Here is a 16,346-nt window from a genome sequence, read left to right as displayed (position 1 = left end):
GCCGGGCGCAGGAGGCGCTCAGTGGCGGAGCGGCAGACCCGGCGGCCCCGCGCAGGCTGGTGTGGATTTGAGGGGCCCGGGGTGAGGGATGCGTTTGGAAAAAGGCTGAAGGTGTGTGTTTGGGTCCCGGCGAGGGCGTGTTTGCGGAGAGGGGCTGTTTGTGTTGGCGAGGAGTGTGTGTTTGTGTTTTCAGGAGGCGAGTGTGTGTGTGTGTGTGTGTGTATGTTTGTGTTTGCGGAGTGTGGGGGCGGCCGGGAAAGGTGGCCGGGCTGTCACTCAGCGATCAGGTTGACAGGCGCTCGCTCATCAGGGCCGGGGAGCTCTGATTGCAGATTCGAGGAAACAAAATAGCAATTGTAATTACGGGGCTTTGATAAGATAAAGGAAGAAGCGAGCTGGCTGGGAAGCTAGCAAGGGAGGGAGGGAGAGAGTGGCCTGCTGGGGCCCCGACGGCATATTTGCATCTGTCACTCAGGGGGCAGGCCGAGCAGGACCCAGCGCCCTTTGTGAGGGTGTCCCCATCTCCTACCCCACTCCAAACCCCAACCCCAAAACATGGCCTTCTGGGGAGATGAGAACAATCTCCCATACTGATGAGGATTCATTTGGGGGGAAGCTCTCCAAATGTAAAGGAATTCTGCCCTATAGAAAGGCCCCTTGATAGAGGTTAAAGTGTAGTACTAAAACCTTGACCTCTCGCTTTTAGGTCCCAGGATGCCCATCTCTTCTGGTGAAGGGCACAGAGTGGATTAAGACCATTGAAGTTCAGCATGGGGATTTCAGAACCTTCTTGGAGCTCCAGAACCAGGGCTGGACTTTTTGAGTCAGATACTCTCTGGCCTCCATCCCCACTCCAGGGAAGGGCTGGCGCCCAGAGTGACTCTAGTTGTGGCTCCAAGACTATGCACACTAAGACTGCCCTGACTCCAGCCTGGGTCCAGCCCAATGCTGTTCTCATCAGACAGTTTCCAGAGGCCTGAGTCCCTGGTTGGGAAAAGGCCCTTCCCACCCTCTGCTCTCCATCTCTCCACTCACTCATTCACTCATGCACGCAAACATTTTCAGGGGCCTACTATGTGCAGACATGTGTTTAAGATGGTGAGCATTCTGCCTGTTGGAAGCAGTACAGTGAAGAGGGTAGAGACCCAGGGAGTGGACTGCAGCCCTCTAACACAGAGGACGGTAAGAAAAAGGGCTGGTTTGGGCTGTGGGCACTGGAGCCCACCTCACCTGTCTCCCTTCTAATGGACTCACCACTTAGTGGGGTTGAAAGGAGACAGTGCAAATTCAGCCTTTAGCAAATATAAGTGCTAAATAAATAGTAGTACTTATAATTATTATCTGAAGGCATGTCTTCCTGGGGAAGCCACTCATGGGCTGAGGTCTAAATGCTCAGCCAGTTTCTTCATGATTCATTCATCAAGTGCCAACTGCAGAACAACCCAGCCCAGCTTGGTTGCAGCCATGAGCTGCAACTTCTGATCGAAAAGACATGGCCCTTGTCTGGAGATCTGTGTGTGCAAGAGCCAGAAGAGTGAACAGACTCCTGGAGGGAGGAACAGGTAGGCTCAGGGAGTCTCCTTCTTTGAGGAGGGATGAGGTCTTGAGACAAGTCCTCTGACCCTGTTTTCCCACCTATGCACCGCTCAGTGTTAGCTTTATGGCTGGGAATGGGAAAGGTGAGGCATGGGGACAAGTGGGGCACAGAGAAAGGGGAGGTAATAGAACTTAATTGTACTGTTGGACAAGGACCTGCCTACTGCCCCTGGCCTAATGGCTTCCCAGGACCACCCCAACCCCTCCAGTCCAACCCTCAAGGACATGGGGTGCCAGTGGGACAGGGGAGGTCATGGGCAGAGGAAGCAGCTGGGTAGGGCGCCAGGAGCTCTACCTGCTCCTCATGAAGGGTCAACCAACCTAAGCCCCTCCCAAAGAAGCACCATGGCTCAGGGGTTCCAGAAGCCCCTGGGGGAATGCACGGAGGGTCTGGGAAAGGCTTCGACACTACTTCCTTGGCGACCTCCCCATGCTTGACACAAAGCACCAGTGCACGTCTAGTCCAGTAGGTGTGTAAATGCCTCAGTGCACAAATAACGAGACTCTGAGAAGGAAAGGCTAGGCGGCCTGCAACTAAGTTTCTTCTCCAGGAGAAGCAGCTGACAGTAGTTCTTTTTGCCCCCTCCGCCTGCTGCTTTGGGAGGGCGGCAGCGACTGTGGGTCCTACCAGGGACCTCCAGACTCTCCGACATAGGTGCTCATGGTTCCTCTCAAGCTTCAGGTCAGTATCTGTGGGACGCAGGCAGCGGTGACGGTGATAATGGGGGAGGGGACATTTCTCGCTCTCTGGGTCTTCTTGGAGACCGGGTGAGACAGGAGACGCCCGCAGGAAGGGTTACTCTTCAGATAGGTGGGGGTGGGGGTCGGGTCCCCTTCGCAGACGCACGCACCGCTGAGCGCACAGCCATTCACTCCCGCGTCGGCGGCCACTTCCAGGGGACACGCGGGGCCGAAGCACACAGTAGGCGGCTCAGAGACACGCCGCCTCGCCTGAGCCAAAAGCGGACCCGGCCCCACGGTGGAGACCTGGCACCTTTGGACCCCGGCGCACTCGCGGTCCAGGAAGACCAAGCCCGAAGCGCCCCCCCATCCCCGCGGGTCCAGACCCCTAGAGCGCGCGAGGGGGTCAGCCCGGGGATGGGGGAGGCGCCCCCACAGGCCGCCCCCCGCCCCTCCCGCGGTCCCCAGACCCCTCCCCTATCCCAGACCCCCAATCCCAGACCCGCCGGCCGCCCCGCCCCGGCCCGCCCCGCCCCCGCCCCGGGCTGCGTCCGGGCCCCAGCTCCCAGCCGGGGGCTGCGGGCTCCGGCCGCCCCACCCACCCTGCCGGCCCGTTACCCTCCCGCCTGCTCCGGCTCCTGAGCAGCCAGCGGCCACCGGCTCCGGCAGCGGCGCAGAGTCACTCAGCACGGCGCGGCGCGGCGAGCTCGACATTCCACGGGACCCGCGGAGCCGCGTCCGGACCGCCGCCCGCCTCCGGTGCTCCAGCCTTCCTCGGCCGCCGCCGCCCTCGGCTCGTCCCTCGCGGCCGCCCGCGGGCCGGCGTGATCCCGCCGGGGTTCTCGGTGCTCCCCGGGCCGCGCGCCATGGGCAGCCCCCGCTCGGCGCTGAGCTGCCTGTGAGTACGGCCGCCGCCCCCCGCGTCCCCGCCGGCCCCGCGCCGCCGCGCCCTCTCCGCTCACCCCGCGCCCTCTCTCTCCCGCCCGCTTTTGTCTCCCACAGGCTGTTGCACTTGCTGGTTCTCTGCCTCCAAGCCCAGGTAAGGCGCATTGCGCGGCGGCGGGGCCCGGGCGGGTCGGCGGGGGCCGCCAGTTGGCAAGGTCGGGCAGGGGCCCAAGGACCGACCCTGCGGCCAGCGCTGCAGGGCTGGGAGGAACCTTAGAAATCTAGCCCCGAACCTGCTAGGAGGGAGCCGGGGAACAGAGAGGGAGCGCCCTGCCTAAGGTAACACAGCTAGTGTGCAGCGAGGCTCGAACCCAAGGTTTCGGGCTCCAGCGCTGTCTCTCACACCTCCTAGCCAGGTTAGGGTGGATGGGGAACTCTACAGGCAGCCACACCTGGCTGCCGAGGAAGGCGGGGGAGCTGGGGCCAGGGAGCGTTCGTTGTCACAAGTCCCCGGGACGGCCGCAGGGACTCCCTTCGTGGCTCTCTGGGGAGACTTGTGGCGGGTCTGGCCGAAAGATCAGGTGCCTAGGCTCTCTGCGCTCTCAACATTTGCTCTGTAAATTTGTCTTTATAAATGTCAGCGGTTGGGTAGCGCTGCCTCCCTACTTAGAAGCGCCCTGCTTTTCTAGGAAGGCGTAGGGAGGGGGCGAGGGGCGGCCGCTCTGGGCAGAGAACTTGCTTCCCTGATCGGAGCTGGCGGGGAGTCCCAGGGTGTTTCCCAACAGGTAGGTCCATCCAGATCGGTCCAAGCTCATCCTTGCTAGGCTGGGTCTGCTCCACTTTCCTGGATTGGGTGCTGGGGCCTGAGCTGGCTTGTTGTGAGGGTAACCCCCCTCCAAGCTCTTGTAGGCTGCTTGGGGCAGTGGAGGCGTGTGCAGGGTGATGGGGGCCACTTGGGCCCCTGGGCAGAGTAGCATTATAATGGCGTGTTGTGTATTTTTCAATTTCCTAAAGGTAACTGTTCAGTCCTCACCTAATTTTACACAGCATGTGAGGGAGCAGAGCCTGGTGACGGATCAGCTCAGCCGCCGCCTCATCCGGACCTACCAGCTCTACAGCCGCACCAGCGGGAAGCACGTGCAAGTCCTGGCCAACAAGCGCATCAACGCCATGGCAGAAGACGGGGACCCCTTCGGTAAGGCAAGCTGCCCGGGGCAGGGTGAAGGTAGCTTGTAGAACACGCCCTCCTTCCCCCTGGCTGGCCTGCTGTGACTAGACCTGCCAGCCCCATCCGTGCTGGCCAGAGGCCTCTCTGGGCTCCCCAGCTCAGAAGGGAAGGAGTTAAGGCAAAAAAGCATTTTTGGGGTCAGCTGGAGAAAAGAGGGTTAGGGAAGGGACCTTGGGGAGTACTTGGCCCACAGGTGCCCCTTCTCTACCCAGCAGATGAATGAAGCCAGGCATCTCCTTTTCTACCTCCCCCATTCACACACCCCTCCCCAGCTGCAGGTGGAGACAGAGGGTTCTGCGGGAGGGGCCCCAGGTTTAAGGGAAGCTCTTGAAAGAGGATATGTCGCCAGGGTCCACAAAAGGAGAATTGGGAAAGAGACGGGAGAAAAATCCCCCCAGCTCTTCCAGCTTGGACAGGGGGTGCCATGAACCTTTACATATTTTGAAGGGCCAATTGTACATAGGCACTAGGCTTGGGAAGGGGCCCTCTCTCCACCCCCACTGACCCGGGAACCCAGGTAGTGGTCAGAGCCAGGCTCCTGACTCCCTATGGGGCGGTGAGTCCGGGTAGCTACTGCGGGGCAGAGAGGCTGAGGACTGATTGATTTCTAAAACATTCAATATTCCTGCCTTGAAACAAGGCCAATTTCCAGAGTCCTGGATGTACCAAGAGAAAAGCAAGCCCTCTGGGCGGCTGGTGTTGTTTTTAGAGAGCGATTATTGTGAGTTTAAAAACCTTTAAATAATGACCAAGTTAAACAAGCATGAAAGGAGAGGGGAAGACTCTATTAAAATGTAATAAAAAGGTGAGGCATTTTAAGAGCTAAGAAGAAAAATGAAGAATGATATAAAACAGAAAAAGAACGAGCCTTTTTTCAGATGTGGAGTTTGAAAGGAGTTGCAAGTCTGTAAATGTTAAAAAAGAGGTTCAAGATTGTTCTCTATGAATCTCTGGAGAGACCCCCGCGTCTGGCAGAGCGATTAAAACTCTTCTTACTTTCACCTTTTTTAACATTTCCTGAATACTTTCTCCTCTTCTCGAGCCAGTTTGGGGGATCGAGTATGTCTCACTGCATTTTTTCTGCATCGACGTAGCTGACTTCCCTTCAAAGCTGGAGAAGGAGACATAATTTTCCCGGGATAAATCTGTCACTGGGGTGGAAGAATAGGTTTGAAAATGTTAAGCTTTCCAAAAGGCTGGTCAGGAAAGCCGCCTCCTGTAAACTGCGGCCCCAGCTCCCCAGCTCCATCCAGGAAGGGGAGTGGGGGCTCTTCGTGGTGGGGGTGGGGGGCGGCCTGCCCGGTGGCCGAGCTCCCCCGCTGGGCTGGCAGGGCCAGCCTGCCGTCCCTTTGTCCCTCCAAACTGGCTGCTTGCTGCCCTTCTCAGTTTCCAAGGAAAGAGAACGAATGCTTAGCTCCTCCTGGGTTTGCTCCACTGGAGCAAATGGTCCAGCATCCTTGGGTTCTGGGGAGGGAAGAAGAGGCTAAGCTGGCCATGGAGAAGCTCATCTTCAGACCTCAGAAGTCTGATGCCCACTTCTGTCCTTACAAGTGTAGGAAGCCTTCCAGGGTCGCTGATTCCTGCCTGCCAGGCAGGAGTGGGAGCCGGAGGGCCTGAGAGCAGAGGCTTAGGGTGTGCAGCCGGGACAAGAGTCTGGGGGAGAAGAGCAGAGAGGTCCCAGTTGCTTCCTTATGGGTCCCAGGAAGGAATAGAGGGATTGTGCCATCCTTGTCTGCCCCATTTGGCCAGAATCCTCCGAGTGGGATCCTCAGGCCCCTTCTCCAGCCAGCGTCCCTTCGGGCCTCTGGAAGGCAGAGCAGGAGAGGGATGAGCAGCGTGGCCGTGTCCAAGAGGAGGTGGGTGGGAGGGGAGGTGACAGCTGCATTTCCCTGGCTGACTTGAAGCCAGACTGGAGAGTTGGCCATTGGGTCCCTGCTCTGTCCTATGTGAAGAGGTGGGGGTAGTATCAGGCCCGGCAACAAGGGCTGCCTTGCTGACCTTGGAGCCCATCCTCCCCCTTTAGTTTTAGCGACGAAGAAGGTGCTGCCTTGTTAGTGCAGGCTGGGAGACAGCTCTGGGAATCCCAGAACTGCTTTCTCAAGGAGGGAAAAGCAGAGAGGACAGAAGACTCAGCCCCTCCTGGCCTATCCCCAACAGCTAAGTCAGCCCTCATTCTCTGCTTGAGGACAGCCACAAAGGGGAGGAATTACACAGGGACTAGACAGGGACCAGGACTTCTGCGGCAAGTGGGCTGTCTAAGGGGAGGGCACCAGGGAAGAAGGCACAGAGTTCAGCTCCCTGTATCAATGGCTTTCCAGACTGAGAGGCAAGCATGCCTGAATTTTTCCCTTCCTCACCTACAGCAAGTGTTTGGTCACTGTGATGGGGGTTGAAAGAGAAAAGACTATTTGAGCCATTGATTTCTGGACACTGGGGCTGGGGACAGTGGTGACGGGGAAGCGTGGAGAAGAGCAGAAGCCGGGGCGCCTGGGTGGCTCAGTGGGTTAAAGCCTCTGCCTTCGGCTCGGGTCATGATCCTGGGGTCCTGGGATCGAGCCCCGCATGGGGCTCTCTGCTCTGCAGGGAGCCTGCTAACTCCTCTCTCTCTCTCTGCCTGCCTCTCTGCCTACTTGTGATCTCTGTCTGTCAAATAAATAAATAAAATCTTTAAAAAAAAAAGAAGAAGAAGAAGAAGAAGAGCAGAAGCCTCCCAGCTGGAGTCTGAGGTTCTGGGAAAGTAGCTGGCTGTGTGTGGACGGAGAGTGGTCGGCCTCCCTGTCATCTCAGCAGAACGGGGTGGTGGTTGGGGGGGGGTGGTTGGCCAAGGACACGAGCTAGAACCTGAAGAGCCAGAAACAGGAGATAGTGCTTTTATGTTTTGCCTCGGAACTCATGTCACTGCTGCACCCCGGAAGTTTGTGGTGATCTCTGAGGCATGTGCATGTACTACTTTGAGTTTGAAGGGTTCTCAGAGATCTTCTGATTTGAGAGTAGAACTCTAGTCATGAAGCCTTGACGTGAAAAGTCAGTACTATCTGGTTTTAAAAGAGGGTGTGTTCAGTTTGATGGCTTTAAGATTCCTCCACAGGAGCAGCAGAACAGGCAGAGGGAGATCCTAGTCTGTGCTTCATGCTCTTGCCCATCCCCCTGTGCACATCCGTGAGGGGCCTGAAGCCCAGGAAGGAGAGTCGATCTTTCCCAGTGTCGCCTAGCATGGTGGCAGCTGGGCTGGGGCTGGAGCCTATGTCTTGGGTACCTGCTCTTGGAGCAGTTGCTACTGGGATGTGACAGGTCTGAGGGTCAGCTGGGGTGACAGTGTGGTACAGTGGGGTCAGGGCGCTTCTGATAACCATCCCGCCACCTTCCCTGACAGCAAAGCTCATTGTGGAGACAGATACCTTTGGGAGCCGGGTTCGAGTCCGAGGAGCTGAGACCGGTCTTTACATCTGCATGAATAAAAAGGGGAAGCTCATTGCCAAGGTGAGGCCCCAGAAGGAGCGGAGGGTCCCTGGGTCCTAGGGAGGGGGCTGGGCAGGCAGAGCTCCTCTAGGGTCCCAAGGAGGTGGGCAGAGAGACCCAGGGCCACCTTGGGGTTACCTAGTGGTTGGGTGGATGGTGGGGGAGGTGAGAGAGAAGGAAACTGCTTGAGAGATGAAAAGCTATAAAGGCAAAGGAGGAAGAAGGAAGGCTAGGGAAGGGGCTGGTGGGGGGGGTTGGTAAATTCCATATATCTTTTTAACAAATCGCCAAATTGCTTTGCTATTATGTCCAATTACATGGTACCAGCATTTGGAATGTTCAGTAAGCCGCAGGCCCAGCCCCTCGGCCGAGCTCTGAAATGGCCCCATTAGTCACGGCTCTTCTCCAGCCTCAAGCTCCCCGCTTCCTGGGCTTCTGGGGCTCGGGGCTCCGTGTCTCCCCGCAGGCTTCCCCTCCCCCATGGAGTGGCTGCCCTGAGGCCCCAGGGGTCTTGAGGGGCCCAGGGGGATGGTGCAGCTGGGGAAACGGGTGCGAGCCGCTCGGCCAGACTGGTGGGCAGGAGGCCAGGGCAGGCAGGGTCTGGGCCCCCTCTCTGGCCCTCTGTGTTGGGGCCCAGCCCCTCCGGAGACAGCCATGTGTCACTGCTGCCCGGGAGGACAGGAAGTTGCCGGGTGGGCTGCGGCTTGTGAGGGATTAGAGAGCGGGTGCCCGGGCGGGGGTGGGGCTGTCACTCGTGCCCACCCTGCCATCTGCTGGGGTGCCCACCTGCTGTCTGGGGCCGCCTGCCCTCTGCCTCTGCTGGGGTGGGGGCGGGGGGCGTCTCCGGCCAGAGCCCCGTAACGCCGCGCGTCTGGCCCCACTACCTGCAGAGCAACGGCAAGGGCAAGGACTGCGTGTTCACCGAGATCGTGCTGGAGAACAACTACACGGCCCTGCAGAACGCCAAGTACGAAGGCTGGTACATGGCCTTCACCCGCAAGGGCCGGCCCCGCAAGGGCTCCAAGACGCGGCAGCACCAGCGCGAGGTGCACTTCATGAAGCGGCTGCCCCGCGGCCACCACACCACGGAGCAGAGTCTGCGCTTCGAGTTCCTCAACTACCCGCCCTTCACGCGCAGCCTGCGCGGCAGCCAGAGGACTTGGGCCCCCGAGCCCCGGTAGGCGCCGCCGGCCCTCCCCGCCGCGCCGCCGAGCCGCTCGCCGCGGGGGCGCACGGAGAAACTCCCGGAGCCGAGGTCTGCGCTGCTGAAGGCTGGGGAGGAGCTGGGGGAGCCCCGGGTTCTAGCTGTCCATAATTGTTTGCTGTTGGGTTTTTTTTGTTTTTTGGGGTTTTTTTTTTTTTTTTTTTTTTGGTCGTTGTTTTGTTTTGTCTTGTTTTTTAAACAAAAGAGAGGCTCTATTTTTGTATTCCACTTGGCGGTGGTGTCTGTCTTCTTCGCTTTTGGGAAGGCTGGGAGTGGCCTAGACTGGGATTCCGGCGGGGGTTCCTTCTGGGTGGGAGGGGGGCTTTTCCAGGCAGAGGTACTCCTGAGACCTCCGGGCCTGCAGGGTAAACTGGCCGGGCTTACCCCACCCCCCAGTGGGGGCAGGGGGGGAAAGAGTGGGGAGTGGGGACGTAGAGCAGGTTTTTTAAGGGTGGGTATCAGTTGGGGGGTGGATGTGTATTATTATTAAATGACTGAAATATTTATTTATTTATTTATTTTAAAGGTTTTTAAAATTTATTTGACAGAAAGTGATCACAAGTAGGCAAAGAGGCAGGCAGAGAGAGAGAGGAGGAAGCAGGTTCCCCGCTGAGGAGAGAGCCTGATGTGGGACTCGATCCCAGGACGCTGGGATCATGACCTGAGCTGAAGGCAGAGACTTTAACCCACTGAGCCACCCAGGCACCCCTGAAATTTATTTATTTAACTTGAGTATTAAAAATGTGTGTTGGAGAGCAAGGCCTGTGGGGATCAGGCCCCTCTCCCTGGGGCTGTCCTGACCAGAACGGGTTCTGACCCCAGCTCTGCCCAGAGCCTCCCTCCAGCCTGACTTAGGACCTGTGCCTGTCGTTGGGGGCTCTCCTGATAGGACAGAAGCAGGGAAAGGGGCAAGAAGAGGCTCTTAGCTGGTCCTGGGAGCTCTCAGACAAGGACCTTATAGCTCCTAACGAGAGTCATTGCCAACACTAACCCCTAGCCACCTCTGGGGCAGAAAAGAGGGACCAGAGCTCCATTCATGGATTCAATGAATCTTTATTTTTATTTTTTAAAATATTTTACTTATTTATTTGTCAGAGACAGCACAAGCAGGGGGAGTGGCAGAGCAGGCAGAGGGAGAAGCAGACTCCCTGCTGAGCCAGACACTTGATGGGCTCAGCGCCCAGGTGTCTTCAATGAATCTTTAAAAAGTGCCTCTCCACGAGTCTACATCTTTGTGGGAGACAGGCTGGAGATGCCAGAGCTGGTTCTTTCTGAGTATCAGGCTCTAGTGAATGAAAGAAAAGAGGATCTGCCAGGGTACAAGGTGGGGTTATGCCGGAGGGGAGACCGGTATTGACAACTGTGGCATGGAGCAGGGCTGACTTTTTTGAGGATCTGGTTAGACAGCTGTGAGCAGAAGGTGCTGAGCTCCGGTGCTGTGCAAGGACCCTGGGGCCATGACCCTGGGAGAGGCTGCCGGCCCTGGAGAGATGGGTCCCAGAGGAAGAGAGCCTGGGCAGGAGACCAGGAGGGAAGTTCTCAGGTAGAGAGCAGGACACAGACTCTGGCCCAGAGGAGAAGCAGCAGCTCATGGGTCAGAAGGACCGACCCCAGACGGCCCTGCTGTGGAGGAAGGAAGCCCAGGCCACGCTACGGCAATGACAGAGCATGTCAGGATGTGGGCATAAGGGCTGGCCTGATGGGCAGAGAGCTGTGTTTTTGGGTGTGGACTGGAGAGCCTGGCATTATGCCACATCGAGGGACAGCCCAAGCCCAGAGGTAGCAAGTCTCCTGAGGGCTTCCTCACTGAGGCCTCCTGTTCTGGCTGTTTTTGCAGTCGTCTTTTGATAGTGCCCCTGGCTGGTCCCACAGCCCAGCTACTGGGTCAATTCAGAAACCTCTTCCCTCTGGGCCTGTTCCTTGGCACTTCCTTGGAATGGGGGACATCCCAAGGCTTCCTAATCACATGGGCCTCTCAGAGCTGAAGCCATGAGTTCCAGGGTCAGGCCATCCAGGTGGACCAGGAGCTCCATGGCTCAGTGGGAAACCTTGGAGGAGAGAGGCTGGGGAGACCCTGGGCTCTGGCCATGCCACCTCATCTGGCTTGCTGTGGGGGTGAAGGGCTCTGGGTAGAGGAGGTGTCTCCCAGCGCACAGACACCTGGGATGTGGGGAGGGGGCTCTAGACATCTCTGTTCCAGCTCCTCCAGCTCTTAGGGCCTCCTCCCCTCCCCCTTTAATTAATTCTGGGTGAGCAGCCTGGCTTTATTGTGCAAGAAGCTCGGGTCTCACTGTGGGAAAAGTCACACCTTCTGAGCAGCTTCTGATGCCATGCAAATGAAGAGACCGTCCAGGAAACGCTTTCATCTGCTCGGCCGCCTGTCCAGCCCCCAGCCCAGTAATTGCCCACATTTCATTTGTTTGAGAGCAATTCCTGAGGGAAGCCATAGGGTCGGAGGGAGTCTGGGGTGGGGGTGGAATGTCAGGCTCTCTCTGCCTGTGATCCTGGCCACGGAGCAGGGAGGCTGGTCACCGGCTAGGCCAAAGCCACTCCCGCAACCCCCGGGGCTGGGGACTCCCGAGGTCTCCGGTGTGGTGGATGGAACTGTGCCGTGGTGGCCATGACGGCAAAGAGGTGGGCTGTCCAGAGAGCCAGACCCGCCTTACAGAGAGGAGGGAGATGACGGGTGGTGGCAGTGGCGCTGGTGGCGGTGGCTAGGGTCGGTGGAGAGGGGTGGGAGGTGGGAATCCTCGGGGCAGCCCGGGGCTTTGGGAAGGGGCTGACATCCGGCAGGACCCCGGGTCAGGGACCCATGGGAGCAGAGCCCAAAGCAGTGGGGCCAGGCCGGGCTAGAGCACCCACCACCTTGTTTATCTTCGCCTTGCTGCCTCCATAGAGCCCTCGCTAATGGGGTTTTACAGCCCACTCAAGCTGCAACTGGCCGAGAATCAATCATTACCGGCACTTAGTGGTTTGATAGTTAACAGCCTGAACTGAAGCCAAACTGGTTGTTAACTGTGATAACAACTGATTTCAAGGGGTTATTGCCGGCCCAATATGCTCCGTCCATTTATTTCGGGGAAAACAAGCAGGGAGCCGTGGCAAGGCCTAGAAAAGGGAGGAGGACGGGCTCTTCTCAGCCAAAAGGTCCGCTGCTCTGCTCTAGAGAGGGCGCTGGCTGTGAGGGCCCTGGGGGGCTGCCTGAGGCTTACACCAGGCTCAGCCTCCCAGGACTCACTGAGGACCTGCATGCAGGCCCGGGTGACTCCCACAGAAGGCCTTCTCCTCAGTGCTTACCTCATCCTCATCGCCCCCTCCTTTTTTCCTAGCAGTACCACCCATGAGACCCTCACCGGGACTGACTCCCCATGAGCAGGAAGCAGGCTTAGTGGCCAGGTCTCCGCTCATCCCCACCCAGAGGGTGGGGCTGGACCCACTCACCCATTCCTCCCTCCCCAAAGCCTCCCAGAACCCTGCCCGCTCCAAACTAGAACCTTGTCTTTCATTTCAAGGCCAGCAAAGACTCCGCCCAAACCTTGATGAGAAAGACTGAGTGAGGGCTCGCTCCTCTCCACCAGGTTCTGCCCAACCCTTCCTTCTACCCTAGCTGAGTGACAGAAGGGGAGGCTGTGGGCAAGCATCATTCTAGAAAGCCGCTGCAGCAAAGGACCTGGGGAGTTGTTCACCATCTAGAGACAGACAGCCTAGGGCCCAGAAGGTGCATAGCTAGGATCGAAGCTAGTATTGGGAATCAGGTGTTCATTTCCAGGCCCAGGCTGCCTCTTGAGGGTTGTAGGTCTTTCCTTAATTCCATTCATTCATTCGATATTTATTGAGTGATTACTGGGTGTGGGTCAAGCTCTATTCTGGGTAGAGGGACAAGCAGGAAATGAGACAAAAGCCCTGTCATTATGGAGCTCATATTCTAGTGGGTAAGGGGGTGCAGAGCAAATGGTACAGAGTATGGCCCACGCGGAGAACCACATCGGGAAAAATGCAGAGAAGGGAATGAGTGTGAAAGGTGGGTAGGGTGGCAGCAATCTTTTTTTTTTTTTTTTTTAAGATTTTATTTATTTAACAGACGGAGATCACAAGTAGGCAGAGAAGCAGGCAGAGAGAGAGGAAGGGAAGCAGGCTCCCTGCTGAGCAGAGAGCTGGATGTGGGGCTCAATCCCAGGACCCTGGGATCATGACCTGAGCTGAAGGCAGAGGCTTTAACCCACTGAGCTACCCAGGCACCCCGGGTGGCAGCAATCTTAAATAGGGTGCACAGAGAAGGCTTCACTCAAATCTTCGTGTTTGAGCAGACACCTCTCTGGGAAGGTGAGACTTTCTGGGGAGGGGCATGGAGAAGGTTAGAAGCTGAGGTGGGGCCAGAGAAATAGAAAGGGGTGGTGGTGGAGGGCAGATCACACAGGGCCATTGAAAAGACTTCAGTTTTTATTCTGAATGAGATAGCACACCCTCGGGGGCTTCCAAGCAGTAGAGTGACAGGCTCTGAATGAAGTTTTAACAAGATTACTTTGGCGGCTGTGTGGAAAACCGACAGCCAGGGAGCCAGGGAGACCAGTTAGGAAGTGACTGAAGTAATCCAGACTACAGATAGTAGTGGATTGGAGGCAGTGAGAAGAGTTTGGGATTTGGGGGCAGTTTTTACAAGAGGGGATGACAAGACTTGCTGATGGATTTGAATATGGGCAGTGAGAGAGAGGGGATGTGAGGGGTTTCCAGGGTTTCTGGCCTGAGCCACTGAAAGGATGGAGGGGCCATTCGCTAACACAGAGAAGACTGTAGAAGAAGCAGATTTTGAGAGGAAGAGTAGAAGTTCAGTTTTGGATATGTTATATCTCAGCTGACTAAAGAAATACGCAAAAAGAGATGGTGAGTGAGCAGCTGTGCACGTGTCTAGAATTCTGGAGAGAGGTCTAATGTGAAGATACAACTTGGGGAGTATTCAGCACACAGATGTTTTTATTTTTTTTTTTTTAAGATTTTATTTATTTATTTGACAGAAAGACAGAGACAGTAAGAGAGGGAACATAATCGGGAGGAGTGGGTGAGGGAGAAGCAGGCTTCCCAGCAAGTAGGGAACCTGACGCGGGCTCCATCCCAGGACCCTGGGATCTTGACCAGAGCTGCAGGCAGACCCTTAACAACTGAGCCACCCAGGCGCCCCGCACAGGTGATTTTTAAAGCAGGAGATGGAATGGGTTCCCTTGGGAGTGAGCGTAGCTAGAGAAGAGAGGAGCCGGAGCCCCAAGTCTGAGCGCCGGGATATACCGGCAGGACAGAGGGGGAACCAAGGGAGGAGATTGAGAAAGTGTGGCCCATGAGGCAGGTGGGAGGAAAACCAAGACGGTGTGGTGTCATGATGATACAGGACCAAGACAACAATTTCTGGGCCCGAAGCTTTAAGTGTCTTACTCCCCAACCAACACCACGGTTAAAAGGAAGTAGCCAACAAGTAGGGTCTGTTTGACCTGGGAGTCTCCTGGCCTCTTCCTTCAGCTTCTCCCGGCCTCTCATCACACTGTCTTTACCTCCAGAACCTAACTCAACTCCAGTTCACTTACTCTTCGACTTCTCCGCCAGCTTCTCCCTGCTCCAAGCCGTCATCAGCTCAAGTCTGTCTTTATGGCAACAGCTCCTAACTGCTCTCCCTGATTCTTCTCATAACTCCCCACAATCCTTTCTGTGCTCAGTAGCCAGAATTTTCAAAACACAAATCTCATCTTTGTACTCCCGCCTTATCTAGAATTGTACGCAGACTCCTTTCCAAGGCCCACATGGTCCCTGGCCTGCTCTGGCATGACTGTCCATCTAACCTTAGGGCTTAACCACTTAACCACTGGGGCCACACCTCCTTCCAGCTTCTCAAACAAGACAGTCTTGCGTCTGCCCCAGGGCCTTTGCATGTATTGTTTCCTCTGCTTGCAATGCTGTTTTTCTTGAACTTGCAGGGCTGACTGTTCATTCTGTAGATCTCTGCTGTCACTCTCTGTTTTATTTCTTTATTACCCTTATGCTTATCTGATATTATCTTGTTTCTTATTTGCTTGCTTTTGGTCTGTCTGTCCCCGGCCCCAGCCCCCAAGAGAGCAGGGAGGGACCCTGAAGCATATCCAGTGCTGAACCAATGCCTCACACCTCCTTGTCGTGAGTTTTCAGTAAACATTGGTGGAAGCAATCAACTGATAACGTGAGAGGAGACTGAGAAGCTGTCGAGTGGACACAGCAGGTTAGGGGTTCTCTGTATCCAGGGTTGGGTTGGGCTGGAAATGCCCGAAGGTCAGGGAGACTTGAGGGTGGTCCTGGGATGGGTGACCCCTGGAGCCCATCCAGACATGCACAATCTTACTAAAAGGAGATGCAGTGCTGTCCAACACGGGCTCACCCCCAGTATCCTCAAGCTACAATGCCTGTTTCCAAAACCCAGACAAAGGAGCATCTAGGCAGCGCCCGGTGGGAGGGGTATATCAGAACCTCCTCAAATTCTGCTTCCTTCCCCACCCATGGATGTCCATAGCAACCAGGGGACATCAAAGGAAAGAGTGAATGGGAATTAAGAGCTAGAGAGTAGAGGAGAGATGAGGAGTAAGTAGCGAATCAGATGGGGAGCAGATAGGAACTCTGGGGGATCCCCAAGTCCCATGGAACTGTGGGGAGCTGTGCCAGTATGCCCTTTTGGTTGCCCTGCTGGGGATCTGGATCTCTTGCCGACCCTCAAGAGCTAATTGGCATTCTGGGCAGGCCCCAGAGCTGAGCCTTGTGCTCCTACGGGCTGGCAGATGTGGAGAAGGGCTCCCGCTCAGTCCTGCAGGCTGTTATCCCCCCTCAGCCCCCCTCTCTGGGAAATGAGCTCAGGCTGCTGGATCAGTCTGGGAGCTGCGTCTCTTCTCCCTTCCTTCCTTGGCCGTGGATGGTGGAGAGAGGACGTGGTCAAGAGGAGAGTCAGGGTGTTAACCTACACCCATGGAGGCCTGCAGCTTTGGCACTAGGGGATGAAGGCCCCTGGTCATGAAGAATCACATGGGCCCTGGCCTGGGCTCTGCTGGAGGTACTCAGAACAAGGGGCCAGAACTGGACACTGCCTTGAAGAGGTAAGGAGAAGCCGGGACGGAGCTTTTCAACGTTACCTTGAGCCCAGAGAACCAGAAAATGTCTGGGCCTGAGGTCTGGGAGTGGCAGAATGGCAAGCCCTCGAGGAGCCAGGGCACAGGGCCGGGACCCAAGCCAACAGCCAGAAGATCCAGCCAGTGACTTTCAAGGGTGGGAGTGACCAGGGCCAACACC

The 16,346-nt window shown here is 56.7% G+C and overlaps 1 protein-coding gene across 1 annotated transcript; it reads left to right on the top strand.

Moving 5' to 3' along the window:
- The first annotated feature begins 3,095 nt into the window (after positions 1 to 3,095).
- FGF8 (fibroblast growth factor 8) lies at positions 3,096 to 9,043 on the top strand. Its single transcript, XM_059395918.1, has 5 exons — positions 3,096 to 3,175; positions 3,280 to 3,316; positions 4,177 to 4,357; positions 7,764 to 7,870; positions 8,740 to 9,043. The coding sequence occupies exons 1-5, from the start codon at positions 3,144 to 3,146 to the stop codon at positions 9,028 to 9,030; spliced, it is 648 nt and encodes a 215-aa protein (XP_059251901.1). The 5' UTR covers positions 3,096 to 3,143; the 3' UTR covers positions 9,031 to 9,043.
- The last annotated feature ends 7,303 nt before the right edge of the window (positions 9,044 to 16,346 follow it).

This window comes from Mustela nigripes, chromosome 4, assembly GCF_022355385.1.
Source record: "Mustela nigripes isolate SB6536 chromosome 4, MUSNIG.SB6536, whole genome shotgun sequence".
Lineage (NCBI taxonomy): Eukaryota > Metazoa > Chordata > Mammalia > Carnivora > Mustelidae > Mustela > Mustela nigripes.
This window is presented reverse-complemented; position numbering and strand designations above follow the sequence as displayed.

What these genes read in the sequence shown, in the direction of transcription:
- FGF8 (XM_059395918.1), top strand. Translation starts at nt 3,144, where the DNA reads ATGGGCAGCCCCCGCTCGGCGCTGAGCTGCCT. An exon ending in AGAAGACGGGGACCCCTTCG is followed by an intron (nt 4,358 to 7,763) that starts GTAAGGCAAGCT and finishes CTTCCCTGACAG; the next exon opens with CAAAGCTCATTGTGGAGACA. An exon ending in AGGGGAAGCTCATTGCCAAG is followed by an intron (nt 7,871 to 8,739) that starts GTGAGGCCCCAG and finishes CACTACCTGCAG; the next exon opens with AGCAACGGCAAGGGCAAGGA.